Source organism: Exserohilum turcica (assembly GCF_000359705.1).
Source record: "Exserohilum turcica Et28A unplaced genomic scaffold SETTUscaffold_2, whole genome shotgun sequence".
Lineage (NCBI taxonomy): Eukaryota > Fungi > Ascomycota > Dothideomycetes > Pleosporales > Pleosporaceae > Exserohilum > Exserohilum turcicum.
This window is the reverse complement of record NW_007360025.1, coordinates 1,284,748-1,301,531: the sequence shown is the minus strand read 5'-3', so window position 1 is coordinate 1,301,531 and position 16,784 is coordinate 1,284,748. Positions and strand designations below refer to the sequence as shown.

Genomic DNA, 16,784 nt, shown 5'->3' with positions numbered 1-16,784 from the left:
ACACCTCCGCCAATGGGCGTTCGTCAAGTCCGCATGGCCCGTGCGGCAGCTCAAGCTCGCCGCCGTTGTCGTCTTTGATGCTTCTTCACACTTACACCGCCCGCCGTCGCCTCCATATAGTCGCTGTCCACACACATGCTCGCTCCGCAGGGACTTGTGCGACTCTAGCCATTAGGTTTCAAATCCCGCTGTCCACCGCCCGTCGAGCCCAGCTTCAATCTTCACAACGCTATCCTCGATTTATTAACACCACTCATTCAATACCAGACTTGACACTTCCCAGCAGTATGATATCCCTGCCAGGTCTCAATCTCTCCTCGCAGCCTGCCGAGCCACAAAATGCGCCCTCGTCGGCAGTCACACGGACCCAGGATCTCGCTGCCAATACGGAATATCGCTTCGAGGTGTCCTTCTCCCGCACGCTGACGGTCAAGTTGCAGTCGGGCACTGCCGAGTTCTTTGGCACGGAGCTTGCGCCTTCGACGACGTACTCGTTCTCGGGCACAAAGGGCGCCATCTTCACATGGCATGGCTGCAAGCTTGACATTGGCGGCGAAGTCGAGTCCGACTACGTGGCAGAGGAAACGCCCATGATGAGCTTTGCAAACTTGCACTTTGCGCTGGAGAACTTGCGCGACAGGAGCATTGCGAGCGGCAGCGTGGAAATGGGGCCGAGAGTGCTCGTCGTGGGACCTGAAAACTCGGGCAAGACGTCGCTTGTCAAGACGCTGACGGCGTATGCAGTCAAGACGAATAGACAGCCCATGGTGGTCAATCTCGACCCGCGCCAGGGCATGCTCAGCGTGCCGGGCTCCTTTTCGGCCGCAGCCTTCTCGTCGATAGTAGACATCGAAGAGGGATGGGGCAGCAGTCCCATCTCGGGGCCGAGCCCGATCCCCGTAAAGATGCCGCTGGTGTATCACTACGGGCTGAGAGATCCGGAAGAAGGCAGGGTGTTCAAGCCGCTGGTGACACGCATGGCCCTGGCGGTTACAAGTAGACTGGAGGAGGACCAGCTGAGCAAGCAGGCTGGCTTCATCATCGATAGCTCAGGCGCCATCAGCCAAGGGAAGAATGGCGTCTACGACAACATAGAGCATATTGTTTCTGAGTTTTCGGGTGCGTGTGATGTCTTGATATCTTCCGTCTATCCGTTTCCGCCATCCTACCACAGTCTTGCATAACCCTCTCTCCCTCTCCCTTTCTCTCTATCCATCCACCCACCCACCACCCATACACATACATCACAGGTACGCCCACTCTCTCTCACAAACCACACACTAACCCTCCCCCGCCCCGCGCGGGCACCCAACAGTCAACGTGGTCATCACACTGGGCTCAGAGCGCCTCTACTCGGATCTCTCGCGCAAGTTCTCAGCGCGCACCATGACGACGGATCCCTCGGAAGCCGTCAGCGTGCTGCGGCTCGACAAATCCGGCGGCTGCGTCGACCGCTCCGAAACCTACATGCGCGCGCTGCGCCACGCACAGATCAAGGAGTATTTCTTCGGCCACGCCGACGAAACGCTGGCCCCCAGCAGCCAGACGGCGGACGCCGCCGACCTACACGTTTTCCGCGTCGTGGCGCCCGACCATGGAAACAGCAGTAGCGTCAATGGCGACGACGCCGGAGACGGCCCTGTAGACGACTACGGCGTCCCGATATCCGCATCTTCAATCTCAATGCCAACCTCGCTGCATGCTCCGCTGTTCGAGAAAGCGGTGCTAACGGATGAGGCCGTGCTGAATCGGCTGCTGGCCATTACCACGGCGAGCCCGAATGATAGCCATGCGGTTATCAGGGATAGTAGTGTGCGGGGCTATGTCTATGTCGCGGATGTGGATGAGGCCAAGAAGAAGGTCAAGATTTTGAGTCCGTTGCCCGGTCAGACGCCGGCGAGTGCGCTGATTTTGGGGGCGTGGCCTGAGCCGGTTGAGGGCTTGGTCGGGTAGTTGTGTGTTTGTGGGGTTTGAGAGTGTGGGGAGAAGAGGTATGCTGAGGGTGTTGTTTGGGTATTGTGGTTGAGTGGAGGAAGCGAGCGAGCGAGGGAGTGTTGGGTGTTTGATGCATTGTTTAATTGAAAAAGAAAAAGAAAATCATCTACATGCGTTCAGTCGTCAAACATATGCCTCGTGTCCTTTGTTTGTAAAGCTCATACTCGAGGGTACCACGGATACCCCAGTTTGTTGGAGCGTGAGCGTGACTAGACATGTACCAGAGACACCAGCGCCCCTATACCCATTCAGTTCCAACCAACGTCCATGATTCCTCGTAATGTCATAATCATATCTTCGTGCATGGAGCGTAAAACTCTACTCGGTCCCACGCCGTTCAACCATGTGTCAGCTGCCTTGCGCACTACACTTCATGTCCTTCTCTTCCTGACATCCTGGTGAGCTCTTGACCCACACCAGGCAATATGGATGCATTCGATGTGATCGCAGTCACCTCTGGCCATCCCAACCGGAAGCACACGGCTTCCTCTTTGCGCTGACCGCCCAATCCGATTCTAGTGTATTCCGCACGAGGAAGGTTATCCAGTCGTACGTGGGACAGCTAGTCCAAGCAGCCCTGTTTAGGCCAGGAGGATCGACCGCGTATCCAATTAGAAGATCGGAACGGTACAACGCAATGCGGCGTGGGATCTTCGCACCCTGCAGCCTCGTTTCAGGCTTCTGCAGATTGCCAGTAGCCGTGAATGCAAGCTACATTTCGCTCTCCCACTCTTGAATCTCTTCCCGCACACACACGTCCCGCATCCTCTGTCTCACCGTCTCGTGTCTTGTGTCGACTCTCCACCCCAAATGCGGCTGGAGATGCGCATACGTCTTGATGCTCGCTCGGAGAAACGGATTCTCGCCGTCGCGGTACAAGAAGGCGTCTACTTCTTCGTCGACTACCTGCAGGTAAGTCGTGTCGAAAACACGGGGTTGTGCAATGGTAAAACGGGGTTTCCGCACGTGAGCTACTGTGTTGTAATAAGCCCTTAGGCGCTGGAAGAGGAGAAACCAGCAGGGAGCGTCGGTCCATTGACGGAGATGATGCAGCGTGACGTGCTGCAGTTTTGGCAATGAGGTGAGAAGGCCGAAAATATCATCTTTTTCTGCGACCACGTGGCGCAAGGTCAAGGTCTTGAGCTGAGACGTCAAAATCTCAGGTACGGGAACGAGACGGGGAACGTGACCGAAGAGCGGTTCTGTTTTGTTGTAGTTGAGACTCAGATCGAGGTGTTGGAGGTGGCGGAGCTCCGTGAGTAAGCTTCGGACATTGCTCGTATTCTGGAAAGTGGATGGCGTGCGAGCGTCGACTTCGGAGTTGACAAAGAACTTGACATGCTTGAGCGGAGTTCGCTGGAACATGCGTCTAGTGTCTTCGTAGTCTGCTGACGTGATATCGATAGCGTCCTGGCTTTTGCCCGTGACTTCGTTTTCCAACTCGACAATAAACTCCTCGATGCTTGGAACTGGCATGTTGAGTAGAGCGGATACCAGGATGGAGTAGCCTCGGAAGCCCACTGGCATGCGATTTCTTTGCACAGACATCTTCAAAGGGTGATTCGGGGATTGGCCTGCTGCTGAAGATGGACGAGACTCGCACCTGATATTCGGCTTGCGGAATCCCACGGGCAGCGCACGGTGGAAGGGCGTGTTGTATCGGGGCTGCATGGTCCATGGACGCCAAGCTTCGGTGGTAAAGGTGACTCTCTTGAGCTTTGGGAATCCCAGCAAGGCCTGATGCAGGGCATTGACGTCGATCTGCTGTTCCATGATTGCCTGCTCGGTCTTGTACAGGTCTTGGTACAGCGCGTAGCTCTCTTCAATGTCCATCATGATTGCGTTTCGGGCAAGCACCTCACTTGAAAACGGATCGTCGTAGCGCAAAAGGATTTCCTTGGCAGCCTCGGTCAGCCGCCCATTCTTGTCGAAAAGATCGTCGTGCTCTAGTGCATGGTACTCGGGATTTCCGGCACTGTAAATCCAGATGGCCTCGTTGAGTCGGCTCTCAATGGCTCTCTTGGTCTCTCTTTCGTCAAGCAGGATCGCCTCGCGGAAGCTGTCGAGCGTCGGGTACTCTTGGAGCCGCGCATCATCCCAGACGACTTCGAGGACGCGGTACTTGTACCGGGGATGAGCCAAGATGCTGTACAGGTAGTCGAGGTTGGCTCTGTTTGGCGAGACGTAGACGCGGTCGATGCGAAGATAGACGCTGCTGGCCAGGTGCTTGCAGGCGAGGCGCAATCGCTTGATGTCGAGCTTGGAAATGTGTGCGCACACAATCTCGAGCAGCTCGACGGGCAAGTCCAAAATGCACTTCCTGCTCTTTGCCGCGTTCCCGTCGCCGGTGCCAAACGCCTCTGGGAACTCGTCGCCAAACAAGCCCTCCATGAAGCTCAGCGACGGCACCATGCTCGCGCTCAGAGCCGAGACGGTCGATACTCGGCGCTTTGCGACGCCGGCGCGTATAGTCAGACTGGGCCTCCTGCGCTGGGGTTTGGCGGGCCGTATCTGAAGGTTGGAGAACATTGTGTAGGAGTTGGAAAAAGCACTCTGGGTAGGCTGGGTTGCAGAGGCGGTGGTGGGCTTGCAACGAGGGGGTTTTGTTGTAGAAGCGGACAAGGTTGGAGCTATGCTAGCAGCTGGATGCACATGACGCTTGGAGATAGGAGACGAGGTGTATGCATGCGGACTGAGGGGCGAAAGTTAAAGTGTCGAGGAGGAGAGAGCAAAAGCAAGCGTGGTCGGGTCAAAATGCGGTGTCCACGAGCAATAGTCATGCTGGGGGTGGTGAAACGCAGGCGCTTGCAGCGCTACCAATGCAAGGTGGCGAGCTACCCGGGTTGAGGAGCGAGAAGCGACGATTGCGGGCTTCGGCGATTGCACACGCGACTGGGAGCTGACGAGCAAATTCAGGTGCGAGAGGCTGCCGGGAGCGGGCGGGCAGCGTCAACCATGTCGAGCACCCACATGGCGCCCCTCGCTTAACCGCCTCGCCCGACTGTCTCGCCGCCCATGTCTTGGCCTCTCGCGACGTCAAACATCGAGCATCGTCATCCACATTAACGTCACCCCACGCACACTCACTCACGCACGCTATCAACGTCTGAACGTCTTCTCATTGTCCCAGCCACCGCCCGGCAGCCCGAGCGGGTGCCTGCAAGTCTACTACATACTGACACGCTGCCCTTGCACCCGGCCAGCACCCTGCCAACGCTTCTACGACGCATCACTCCCCACGACGGCCGCGCCTCGTAAGCTGCCAGCCTGTCCAGGCGTGCACCACAGCGGCCACGGCGTCGCAGTAGACGCGCTCGCTCTTCCCATATCGATATCAAGATTGACCAGCACCCGAGTGCACAGCCCATAGCCCGCACAAGCGATGCCCAAGCATGGCACTATGACTGAGCCTGTATGTGTGTGTGTAAAAGTCGAACGCTGGGAAGGGGGCGAGTCATTCACTTAGGAGCCCTCCTCGCCCTCGGCCTTCTTGGCCTTCTTCTTCTTGCCGCCAGACGCAAACGCGTTGGGTGCCGTGGGGTGCGCCGACTGGTGCACGATGAAGCGCGTGTAGCACTCTTCCCGGTCCCACTCAAACCCCATGAGGTATGGCTTCTCGAACTCGTCGTCGGCCTTTGCGCGAGTCAGCCATGCTCAGCGTCCTTGGGACCACGACGCCATCATTCCAAACTTACTCGCTTCTTGAACTGCTTGTGGATGGCGTCCAGCGCGTCCTTGATGGTAACGCCCTTCATGTTCCGTGCAACCACTTCCAGGCCGAGCGGGAAGTGCAGCGTGATGGACTTGAGCTTGGGCTCCGTGAGTGGCAGCTTTAGTACTGACGGGTCCTCGACAGTGCTTGGAGACTTGTTCAGCTTCCTAAGAGGCACGGCGTCAGCAGGGCTTCCAACCATAGCACCTGGCCACCACCATCCGGACGACGCCGGATGAGCTCCCAATGGGCCGTGGGTACAAGGGGACCTCTCTTACCAGTTGAGCTTCTGCGTCTCAATTGAGATCTCGATGTGCTTGCCCTCCTTTTCTAAGGGGGCCCGTTAGTCTCGCCTGCCCCGCATCCACTCGCCCGACGTCACACATACCTAGGTCCTCGATGCGGTAGACATCAGCCGCCATGGAGCTGACTCTGCGGTGGCCCTTCTTGGCGGCGCCATCCTTGAGCTCCTCCGTGAGAGAGTCGACCTTTTGGAGCGTGTTTTCTGTCTCTGCGGCCATGGTAGCGGCGGCGTGTTTGTTGCTAAGCGAGAGAGAGGGGGGTCAAAGAGCTTGGGAAGCTGTATCAGGGTGGATTGAGTGTGGTGCACCGACGAGTGGGACGGGGGCAAGGCGAGTGGTGTGATGAGTGAGGAGGAGGAGGAAGAGAGAGGAGCGAGGGGAGCAGCGGCTCTTTATGAGGCACAGGCGGCGGTCACTTGATTTGATGGCCATATCGAGGGCCCCAATGCAAGTCGGGCGTGAGATGTGAATGGCCGGACCAATGCGGGGAAGCAGCGAGCATCATCAGAATGCGGGGAAGGAGCCACCCAACGCCAATGGCTGCGAGCGTGCGTGGCCCCCCTCGCATGGCTGACGATGGCTTCAGGACAATCGTCCCAGGCACCGCCCGTGGCAAGCTAGCACTTGAGCCGCACGCTGCTCTCGTCTGCTCATACCCGTGGTGTTTGGGCCGCCGTTGTTGTTGTTGCTGCTGCTGCTGCTGTTGTTGCTGTGTCGCAGCAGCGTTGCTCCGCTCAGGAACGGGTGGTGAGATGCATCACGCGACCGACGTCATTGGTCACTCGATGGCTCGACAAAAGCCCTCATGGACGCGCGCATCGTCTCAGCTCCGGCCGCCCACTCCTCCAACGCAAAAAACCGCCGGGGGCATTGATTGATCCACTTGGTCAACTGCAAGGTTACTATAGTGACAACAATAGTCGATGCCTTCATTTCGGGGGGTGCCATGATGCCATTGGACCATGCTTGACCAAGTATCCAGTTGTCGCCCGCCTCGCATCGTATCATCATCATGGCTACATACACATTCATACATACATAGCCCGTGCCATGGTCGCACGATCTCCCTCCATCTCTCTACGAATGTCCCACAATCCGCACGGGCTCATACAGCTCCTCGAGATACTTTTCCTCATCGTCGCTCAGCTCCTTGCCCCTCGCCGCCAGCGCCTCGTCCATGCGGTCGACGCTCGAGAAGCCGATAATGGGGCTCGCCACGCGCTTGTTGATCCACGCCAGCGCAACATGGCTCATTTTCCACGCGTGCTTGTTGGCCAGCTCCTCGACGCGCCCGATAATCTGCCGGTCGCGCTCCGTGTTGCCCGACGTCTGGTTGCCGGCTTTTTGCTCGCCTTCGGACCGCGTCGTCGAGCCATTCGCGGACGGTGGACGCGCAAGATGACCGCGGCACAGAGGCGCCCACTGGCAAGCTCATGTTAGCGATTCGGTGCAAGTAATCCACTGTTATCCAAGTAGCAATAGCAGCAACAACAACAACAACACATACCGGAATCAAGCCCACGCCCGTATCATTGCAAAAGCGGATCATTTCACGCTCCTCCTCGCGGTACAGCAGATTGTAGTGGTTCTGCATGCTCACAAACTTGGTCCAACCGCGCTTCTCGGCCGCAAACTGCATCTGTGCAAACTGCACTGCCCACATGGAGCTGGCGCCAATATACCGTACTTTGCCGCTCTTGACCAGGTCATGCAGCGCCTCCATCGTCTCCTCGATAGGCGTGTTGGGATCGAACCGGTGGATCTGCAACAGATCAATGTAGTCGGTGTCGAGCCTCCTCAGCGAAGCATTGACAGCGTTGAAAATAGCCTGCCGCGACAGTCCGCCCTGGTTGACATAGTCTTTGAGTTGCGGCAGCTCCTTGAAATAGTGCATAGTCCGCAGTCCAGGATCCTCGCCCACATGAGCATAGCACTTTGTCAGAATAACAAGCTTCTCGCGCGGTAGTTCGTATTTCTTAATGGCCTTGCCGATAATCTCTTCCGACACGCCGTTGGAGTAGACATTGGCTTTTTTTTGGTTTCAGTTTGGTTAGTAAAAAAAAACAAAAAAATAGTCCCAAGATGAGGTTAATACATGGACATTCTCACCAGTATCCCAAGTCGTAACCCCGCGGTCATACGCAGCCTTGAGCAGCGGCAATGCCTCTTCCTCCTCAATAATCCACGGCTGCCACTTTGCACTTCCAATACTCATGGCCCCCAGAATCGGCACAGACACCTTGAGCCCGCTCTTGCCCAGCCGCCTGTACTCGGCCTTGGACTCTCGGAGCAGTCCCTCGACATCGAGCTTGTCCACCATGTCTATTGGATCTATCCTCTTTCTTCTTCTTCTTCTTCTTCTTCTTCTTCTTCTTCTTCTTTTCCAGATAGCAGTCTTACCCAAAAGTCTCGAGCGTGTAATGTTCGTATTTCCTGAAGATTTCCCAAACAAAAAAAAAGAAAGGCGGGGTAAATCAAATAAGTATTCAAAGCCTGATTCCGCCATTCCGCCAGGTAGCTCCCCCTCCCCCCCTCTTATTATACGCCGAGGGTATGTTTCGTCCGGCTTTGTCCAACCACTTTTGCCTATTTCCGCTGCCCTCAATTTGTCGCTGGCAATCTTCGGCGTTTGCGGCGATAGCTTCATTTGCAACCGCGGGCTGACACATGGTGACGACCCCCCCCCAAGTCGTGCGGGGGCCTAGGCACAACCTCCCCTCTGCGTGATGCTACTACATATCCGTCTACGTCATGAACACTCTACCCGCGGAGTGACATGTTGTCGACATGCACACATGCACACATGCACATGCACATGCACATCCTGAGCACATCCTGAGCACATTGAGCAAACTCGGCAGACATGGCTATCGTGTGGGTAGCATTCTTGTATTGCCTTTGAACGCTAACAAAGCCTCACCATCAACCCCACCCTCCGGTAATAAACAAAGTGAGCCTTACATGTACGCACCGGCCTGGCTGCCATCACGCAATTCGTCGACGTCCCATTGTGTCACCAAGAGCGAGTGTGCATGCGTCTTCCATCAAGTCATTGGTGGTATTGTTTGAACATCGTTTTTTGAGCTTAGACCCCCAGGCGCCAACCGCATGTGATGCAGAGAAGTTCATAGATGCTCATGTGCCCGTAAAGAAACCCCTACTCCCCAGAACCGTTTACGCGTCCTCGACAATGTTGCCGCGCTCCGACACGTACAGACCGTCCAAGAACTTTCGGATATCCTTGTTGCGGACCTTGCAGATTTGTTGGATATCGGCGGCACCCTGCGACACGTCCTCGAGCGACTGCTTCCGTTAGCATGATACCTTGCAATCCGCATTTCTTCTTCTTACGTTTCCAGAAAGCTCAAGCTGGTCCTTCTGGCTCTTCGAGGCCTCGACATCAACACCGGGCCTCAGGACAACCCTTCGTACAAGCTTCTCGCCAATGAAGTTCCTGATCTCAACCTCCCAGCAACCGGTCTCGCTGTTCTTCTCCAGGTTGACGTTGATGGGAAAACTAGCTACATGTTAGTGAAGCCCAATAACATGTACAACCGCCGGCATTGTCTGTTCCAATTCGGCTTGCCAACCACTCTGAACATGGACCCCACAATCATTCCACCAAGACAATTCTTATCCAGGTGCTTGGCAAGCCGCATTGGACCAGACAATTGCTTCAGACGGCGAAAGGAACATCCGGATAGTGACGTACTGGGCGTAGACGTAGCGCATCTTGTACTTGTAACCCTTGGTGACACCGATGATCAAGTTGTTCTGCTCCCAGTCAGCCCAGTCCTTTCGTTGCCAGCGTTTCGACTTGTTCGGTGCGGTTGACGTACGATGAGGGTGCGGACGGTACGGAGAGTGGCGACGCTCTTGCGCGAGCCGTGGTGGAGCTCGATCTTGATGACATTCTTCTTGGGCTGTTCCAGTCTTAGCATATATCCCCATCGACGCCCGTTGACCATTCCAAACGTACGTGCGTGAAGCTGACCGCCAAGTGACCGAGAGACTTGGTGAGCTTGCCCTGCGTGGTGTAAGAATTCATTCTTCCAGAAATATCTCATCGCGCCTGGCTTACTCGGGGACCTATTCACGTTATCAGTATCAATGTCTGCATTACATGCCCAATTTCGCACTCACCCTCAACAACGACGTATCGGTTCTTAATGTTGACCTTGACGCCATCGGGGATGGTGAGCTCTTCCTCGGAGTGGCTGTTGCGCACTTGTCAGCATAAGTCCCAGGATTTGGCCATTTGCGACTGAGGAAATTCCGTGTCGAGGCGCCCATGAAGCGTTCCGAAGTGGGAAAAACCGTGCGGTGGCAGCGATTTGTGCGTCGGATTCGAGGGGTAGACGTACATGTACTTCATCTTGACGGTTGCTGCGGGTTAGCGGTGTTGTCGAAGCTGAGGTCGATTTTGACGTGTGTGAAGCCCGAGAATGTGTGAGGGCGGAAAAACGATAGCCGAGCCACCGGCCTAGCCCGCTTTCGCACTAGTGCCGACGACTCTCCCTCGCGAACCCCCATCGTCATCTGGAGCAAGATCAAAGCTCAGCAGTTCAACGGCTGGCTTCGTTATCCAGTTCGCGCTTATTCAGCGTATCAAGTTTCGGAGTTGTTGGGCGCATTTTCTGAAAAAGTGCTGGTGCAAGTTCGCCCGCATCCTGATCGGCGAAGCGATCGCAGGTTTCGCAACGAGACAGCAAAAACATATTCCAGGGTTGCAGCATTTGAGCTGCAATGGCAGATTCCACCCCGCACATCGCTCAGACACTCCTTCAGCGCGCCTTTTCCCCGTCGACGGCGGAGTCGCACTACCAGGAACGTGCGGTAAAGCGACCTCTCTTCATCCGCGCAACGTCTCCGACCCCATCAGCGCGCGCCGTTCGCCGCCGCGCTCTCAACGACCGCAAGGAATCCGCCCGGAAGCGCAGCAAGAACAAGCCTCGGCCGCTATCCGCAGCCAAGAAGCGCGCACTGGGTCTTAATGAGATACCAAAGGAACAGCAAAAGTATGCCATATATGAGGGGCTGCATAAGCTATGGGTAGGATACATGAGGGAGGTGCTGGGTGCGAATGATGCGTCGAGGAGCGTTTTCATCACTCCAAACGCCAGTGGACAGATACTCGCGACCGCGGATATGCACGGCGCGCTGATGACTGTGGTGAGGAGCCGATGCGTGAGTCGCGTAGGCTTAGAGGGTATCGTTGTACGCGACACGCGCTTTACCTTTGAGATGATAACCAAGAACAACGTTCTCAAATGTAAGTTTGTAGGCACAAAAAAGGTAAGTGGGTAGGTATCTAACGAATGCAGCTGTGCCCAAGGAACACACCATCTTTCGGTTTCAAGTGCCGCTTGCTTGTGGCGAGGGTGAAACTCCAAAAGAGCCGCTGACCTTTGAATTGAATGGCGAGCAATTTCAAACACGCGCGGCCGACCGTGCCAACAAGAAGTTCAGGATTCACTACCAGGCCGACATATGAGCAATGAGACGAGCAGAAAGAGATTGGTCATGCTATATCCTCAGCCACTTGCCAATGGCATTGAGACCGGTGACATACCGTTGGGCGCGCAATGTCCAAACGAAGGCAATTCGACGGCAAAGTCTGCGGGCCAACCTGCCGCCCACAAAAATAGACAGTACACAGCGCATGCAAAGGAGCAAAGGCTATACAGCGCGTGGTCACAAGATTCCAAGTGGCGCCAGAGTCAAGATACAAATTAAATATCGGTAGTTCAAAATCCCATAGTAACATTGAGTATGGTATCATCGCAAATGAAACGAAAAAAAAAACGCCATGTCGCTGAACGCGTCTGGTATCACATCATAAAACGCCTATTAGATGCCAAATCTTAGTGACTGGTGCTATACTTTGCTCGTAGCCTTCACATCGTGGAAGTCCTCTGGCCTAAATTCATTCAACTCGGCCTCGTACCCGCCAGCCCTACTCTCACTGGCTATGGAACTAATCTCATCCTTTTCCTTGAGCGCCTGAAGCTTGTTCAGCCGCAATCCCGTGTACGAGCGTGGAAGATAGGCGCCCGGGTGCCACAGAATGAAGATGAGCAAAACGCACAAGATGGGCACAGCGTCAAAGACCCAGAAGCACCATTCATGTCTCTGCAAGTACTGCAGCCCGTACTCGCGGTCGTGCGGTATCTCCATGGTGCGGTAGATGGCGCGCAGGGCAATGAGGACAGAAGACAAGTTGATGGTGTACGAGAGCTTGCGCCAGAGATGCATGTCGCCCAGGTCCTGTGCCGACCAATGCCTCGACACGTAAAAGTAGCGGATCGAGACGACGGAAAAGCTGATGAAGCATGTCATCTGCAGGACCAGGCCCAGGACGAGTATGATACGTCCCGGCAGGGCTTTTCGCTCGGAGATGCTGATGGTGCGGTCACCGGCGGGCGAATGGTCATAGTGCCTGCTGATCTGGGCGGCGCCAATGAGCTGGATGACAAAGGAAAACAGGTCAAAGGCGACAAAGGTGGGCGTGATCCATTCGGGCCAGCACCACAGGGTTTTGAAGTTGAGGGCCTCGGCCGGACAGCTGAACCAGATGACCCTGCTCAGCGACATGTAGCAGGCGGCAGCCAGGAAGCTGGGTGCGAGTAAGATCATCAGCCAGGAGACCAGGAAGGGCCCATCTTGGCCTTCGTTGTACGCCGACACGAGGCGACACACAAACCCGAGGTCCAGCATCAGGATGGCGATCATGGCGGCCCAGAGAAACCACGAGCGGTTGCGCAGATATTGTGAGAAGGAGTATGCGGAGAGGAGCGTGACGACGACAACGCCGACAATGGCCAGGGCGCACGAGGGGTCATAGATGTATGGGTTGACGATCTTGTCGGCTGTTGCATGTCAGTGTCACTGCGCATATGCCTCGTGTCGGGTTGCAGTCCAAGTGCGAGTGCGAGTGCGAGTGCGAAGCGTGAGGCTGGACGTACTGATGTGATCCCGTTTGGGAAACTCCGCTGCCCGCGCAGCTAGCCAGGCGGCGGCGGCCATGATCCTAGCACCGAATCTCCCGACCTTTGTCTCCACCACCACAACAACTCTCTTCTGCACGCTCGGGGGCTGTCGGTGTTGGGTGCCCCCGCCTCCCCCAAACGTATCGCTTCTGGACGGTGTAGGTTGGCAGAGTCTCGCTCAGCATGCAACCATTGGCCTCGCCGTGGTCGTCGTCGTCGTCGTCGTCGTGGCGTGGTGGGTAAGGTGGCGCGGCAAGAGGAAGGAGAAAAGACCGCCACGGCCGCTACTCGGGACGCCGTCTCTCAGTCAGCCAGCAGCAACAGGAAAAAGCCGCATAGCCCAGAGGAAAGCAGCAACTGTGTGCGGAGATAAATGAGCAATAATAACAAGAGACGGGAACTTGCGGCAGGCTGCTCTTACGTTTTACCAAGCCACCCTTTCTCCGCTTGCTAAGAGCACTCAAGCTCTTGGCATGCCTGGACACCAATCCACCCTCCGCTACTTTGCTTGTCACGCGGCTGTGACTAGGACTGCCTGGTGAAGGTTTCTATGCGAGACGCGCCGTGGACGGGTAGCTCGGGTGCGACGGTTTTCTCTCTGCTCTGCCCTGGTCGCTGCCCGCGCGCTGCATGCTGTCGACGTGTGCACACTTGGGGCGAGGCGGTGGACACATGGACGGCCTCCCGATTCCGCCTGTTGCGGCGGTTAAATACTATATGATTACTTGCCCCCCAATGTGCTGCTGACGGGCACCGCGGGAGCTAGCAGGTGGCATGCCACAGATGGGGGTAAGCAGAATGTAATACCGAGCGCGTCTCGCTGGGTGAACATGCAGATTTCTGGCCGCCATGGGCCCGATACATCGCATGCTTGGCAGACTGACGCCGTGTCACGGCACGGCATTTGAGCACGCCAAGTATTAGCCACGCCTCTCTGGTTGCGCGTAGCCGTCGTGTGCACGCACACGCGTGTCCCGTTGCTCTCCCCCGGCCAGGCCGATCGCTATAGCGCCTTGAGCACCAGCGACGACATCCATACGCATACGACAGGCGCCGCCCGTGTGCTTTGCGGGCGCCTCTTGGCTGGGCGAGGCTACAAGGAACGGAACTCTTGGCTACCGCCATGGTGTAGGAGCGGGCATGGCTTCCGGTTTCAGTCCTGGCTTCGTGTCGCGGTGCCCTCGACAGCTAAAGCGCGCCCAGAAGACAACGGTCGATGAAACTGAGGCGCACAAGCGTGGCGCAGCCCAGCTGACGCTCAAACCTTGGCCCAAAGGCCCATCCTTGCAGCCTTGTGAATGCACAAGACCCTACAAGTAACTAAGCAGATCCTGCTCTTCGCTCTGGGGGGGGGGAGAACACCTTCATCTGACGTTATTACTTGGCCGTCTTATATCATGTGGAGAACGTCTATAAGCTTTGGCACTTTGCTCCTTTTATTTAGCTGAGCCATGACTAGTGTAGACGCACAGGGATCGTTGCTGCGTATCAATTCCAGAAACTAACCACACAGTGCACACGCCAGCCCTCCCATCCATCGGCTTCTCCATAGCCACCACAATCTAGCCCGCACTGCATGTCTGCAATGCCAATTGATGAGACCTCGTCCACGTGGCTGGCTATCAAGTCCGACGCACCAGCCTTGAGCCAATGTTTCATCGTGCGTTGCGGCAAAGACCCCTACCTCACCCTTCAATTCGAACTTCACTCATCGTCAAACTCGCCATCCGAAGCCCGTTGATCAGTCACCGCTTTCGCCTCACGAGCAGCCTCGCCCTCTTCCTCTTCGTCATCCTCAAGACCCATGCCCTTCTTCAGCCACCGCACCTCTTTCGGCTTCCGCTCCATCCACAGCTCATTAGCCAGCCAGACGTGGAAGCTGCACATGGTCTCCTTGACATCGTCGAGGATGCTCAAACCACCTGACAGGACCAGGATGTTCGCGTCCATCTTCATGCCCACAAAGCAGTCTCGAAGAATGTCTTCCTCGAGCCAGAACTCGTAGCTTCGGCTCTTGCCAGCCTCACGGGGCTTGCCGTCGGGGTACTTGCCGCTATCTCTGGGAAGGTCGAATTCGTCGCAATCGTCGTTGTACCACGTCTTACAGCTAAGTTTGCCAAGACATCTGAGTTGGACCTTGTATTGGTAAATGGTGCTCTGTGCGGCGTAAGCTGCTTTGGTGTCTGTGCTAGGCAGGTCGATGCCAATCACTTCAAGACAGGCAGAGTCGTTGCTGAGGACCCTCATACTCGACGACTCGTACAAGCTAAACTGCTCATCCGAGCCCAAGACAGCCAGTCCAGTGCCAAACTTGATCTTAGCCTCTTCTTCGCGCATGCCAATCTCTTCAATCTTCATACCATCCTGGCCTAGCTCCGCAGCCCAAGACTTGTCACCAGTGTACATGCCGGCCTGGGTACCACCGAATAGGACGCTGGCGGCTTTGTTGAAATCTCCTGGCAAGGCAAGACCTATGGCGTGCACTTTGGGGAGCTGTTCTTCTGCGGCATCGCAAATCTCAAGCGCCGCAGCGAGTTGACCGTCATACTCCGGACAGACTCTGTGAAATCGCAGGTACCTGAAAAAGGATCGGGGCACCTGGCAAGCGTTCTTGATGCTGTTTGAAGCATACCCATAGTGAGCAGGATACCAGGATGACCTGCTGACGTTAATATCGTTGGCGATGCTGGACAAGGATAAACTTACAAGAAGGCCTTGCAGACACCGACAAAATCAACCACCCACTGACTCGGATTGGCACGGTCCCAAGGTATGTGATGAGTAGCAAGCGCTCTCGCAAGCTCCTCGGCATCCATGTCTTTCATGTCATTTGTCGATAGTCCTTGGTACATGCGCGGGCCGGACTCTACACCGCCAAAGCGCATTAGTTTATTAAAGACGTGTGCATACATTTCGTGCATGCGACGCTTCTGTTTGAAGCGCTGAATGGCAATTTCCATGCGCTCGACAAAATGTTTGTCGGGATCGTACATGTCGTCCTCCTGTGCAGCTTCCTCGGGCGTAAGGACCGGCTCCATGTAGGTTCTCTCGAACCCTGTGGGCTTGAGCATATTCTTGGGCACCCCTGGGTTTGCAGCCTTCTTTTTTTCAAGAAGCGACATTGGCTGCTGCACTGGCTTCTGAGCGAGAGCCTTTTGAACGCGTGGGTCGTAGGCAATATCTTCATCGTCAAAGAAATCCGGGTCGAGGATACATTTTCCCTGCAGCGGCACTTTGCGCTTGATAGTTTTCCCGTCGTCAGAGACTTCTAGGAAAGTGCTCAGACGAAGGGCCGCAACGACGAGTCTCTTGGGTTTGTACTGCCGCATCCTCGAAAACCCGCATATGCGGTTGATGGAGACGGGGAGGTTCTCACGGCCTCCACAGAATTGCAGCAAATGCCTGTCTGTAGGTAGGTTCTCATCAGAGAAGTAATACTCCACCTTGACTGACGGTCAGTATGCAATAAGTCTTCGCCAAGGTCTGTGGAACGGCAGACGTACTTGACGACGGATCTCGGCGCCATCAGGATGATCTTGGACTGCAGTTTCAGCTATCGGGTTTGCAGTCGTGCTCTGAGGCGTTTCGTTGGGTGGTTCAGTATCCGCCGCAGGTGTTGTTATTGGGCTCGCCATATCCATTGCTATGACGCTTGCCAGTTACTGGGAAGAGCAGAGGGAAATGAAGAGATGAGAATCGAGATATGAGGTGGGGTGTACTGATGATTGCAGCGTCCGAATTGCGCGACAGGTGGATAGCTGCAGACAGTGGCGGCGAGCTTCTCGT

General features: G+C 55.8%; 9 protein-coding genes across 9 annotated transcripts; 2 read left to right on the top strand and 7 right to left on the bottom strand.

Annotated features, from left to right (window-relative positions):
* Positions 1-287: 287 nt before the first annotated feature.
* On the top strand, positions 288-1,953 carry SETTUDRAFT_87524 (uncharacterized protein; the record flags this gene model as incomplete). Its single annotated transcript, XM_008027238.1, has 2 exons — positions 288-1,119; positions 1,316-1,953. The coding sequence occupies 2 exons, from the start codon at positions 288-290 to the stop codon at positions 1,951-1,953; spliced, it is 1,470 nt and encodes a 489-aa protein (XP_008025429.1).
* A 753-nt stretch (positions 1,954-2,706) lies between these two features.
* On the bottom strand, positions 2,707-4,524 carry SETTUDRAFT_19372 (uncharacterized protein; the record flags this gene model as incomplete). The annotated part of the gene is made up of 1 exon (XM_008026713.1): positions 2,707-4,524. One exon carries the CDS (start codon positions 4,522-4,524, stop codon positions 2,707-2,709), a length of 1,818 nt encoding a protein of 605 aa, XP_008024904.1.
* Positions 4,525-5,457: 933 nt separating this feature from the next.
* On the bottom strand, positions 5,458-6,228 carry SETTUDRAFT_19371 (uncharacterized protein; the record flags this gene model as incomplete). Its single annotated transcript, XM_008026712.1, has 4 exons — positions 5,458-5,628; positions 5,691-5,874; positions 5,986-6,037; positions 6,096-6,228. The coding sequence occupies 4 exons, from the start codon at positions 6,226-6,228 to the stop codon at positions 5,458-5,460; spliced, it is 540 nt and encodes a 179-aa protein (XP_008024903.1).
* Positions 6,229-6,351: 123 nt separating this feature from the next.
* On the bottom strand, positions 6,352-6,861 carry SETTUDRAFT_162981 (uncharacterized protein). The gene has a single exon (XM_008027237.1). The coding sequence runs from the start codon at positions 6,575-6,577 to the stop codon at positions 6,422-6,424; it is 156 nt and encodes a 51-aa protein (XP_008025428.1). The 5' UTR covers positions 6,578-6,861; the 3' UTR covers positions 6,352-6,421.
* Positions 6,862-6,890: 29 nt separating this feature from the next.
* SETTUDRAFT_162979 (uncharacterized protein) lies at positions 6,891-8,360 on the bottom strand. Its single transcript, XM_008027236.1, has 3 exons — positions 8,119-8,360; positions 7,517-8,037; positions 6,891-7,431 (listed from the first exon to the last, which is right to left on the bottom strand). Exons 1-3 carry the CDS (start codon positions 8,327-8,329, stop codon positions 7,087-7,089), a joined length of 1,077 nt encoding a protein of 358 aa, XP_008025427.1. The 5' UTR covers positions 8,330-8,360; the 3' UTR covers positions 6,891-7,086.
* Positions 8,361-8,865: 505 nt separating this feature from the next.
* On the bottom strand, positions 8,866-10,419 carry SETTUDRAFT_162978 (uncharacterized protein). The gene is made up of 8 exons (XM_008027235.1): positions 10,374-10,419; positions 10,153-10,226; positions 10,091-10,098; positions 9,989-10,036; positions 9,849-9,932; positions 9,722-9,783; positions 9,361-9,526; positions 8,866-9,312 (listed from the first exon to the last, which is right to left on the bottom strand). Exons 1-8 carry the CDS (start codon positions 10,382-10,384, stop codon positions 9,184-9,186), a joined length of 582 nt encoding a protein of 193 aa, XP_008025426.1. The 5' UTR covers positions 10,385-10,419; the 3' UTR covers positions 8,866-9,183.
* Positions 10,420-10,755: 336 nt separating this feature from the next.
* Positions 10,756-11,752, top strand: SETTUDRAFT_178796 (uncharacterized protein; the record flags this gene model as incomplete). The annotated part of the gene is made up of 2 exons (XM_008027234.1): positions 10,756-11,281; positions 11,334-11,752. The coding sequence occupies 2 exons, from the start codon at positions 10,756-10,758 to the stop codon at positions 11,501-11,503; spliced, it is 696 nt and encodes a 231-aa protein (XP_008025425.1). The 3' UTR covers positions 11,504-11,752.
* A 134-nt stretch (positions 11,753-11,886) lies between these two features.
* On the bottom strand, positions 11,887-13,035 carry SETTUDRAFT_19367 (uncharacterized protein; the record flags this gene model as incomplete). The annotated part of the gene is made up of 2 exons (XM_008026711.1): positions 11,887-12,878; positions 12,975-13,035. The coding sequence occupies 2 exons, from the start codon at positions 13,033-13,035 to the stop codon at positions 11,887-11,889; spliced, it is 1,053 nt and encodes a 350-aa protein (XP_008024902.1).
* A 1,667-nt stretch (positions 13,036-14,702) lies between these two features.
* SETTUDRAFT_153616 (uncharacterized protein) lies at positions 14,703-16,639 on the bottom strand (the record flags this gene model as incomplete). The annotated part of the gene is made up of 3 exons (XM_008027233.1): positions 14,703-15,657; positions 15,705-16,441; positions 16,502-16,639. The coding sequence occupies 3 exons, from the start codon at positions 16,637-16,639 to the stop codon at positions 14,703-14,705; spliced, it is 1,830 nt and encodes a 609-aa protein (XP_008025424.1).
* Between the last annotated feature and the right edge of the window lie 145 nt (positions 16,640-16,784).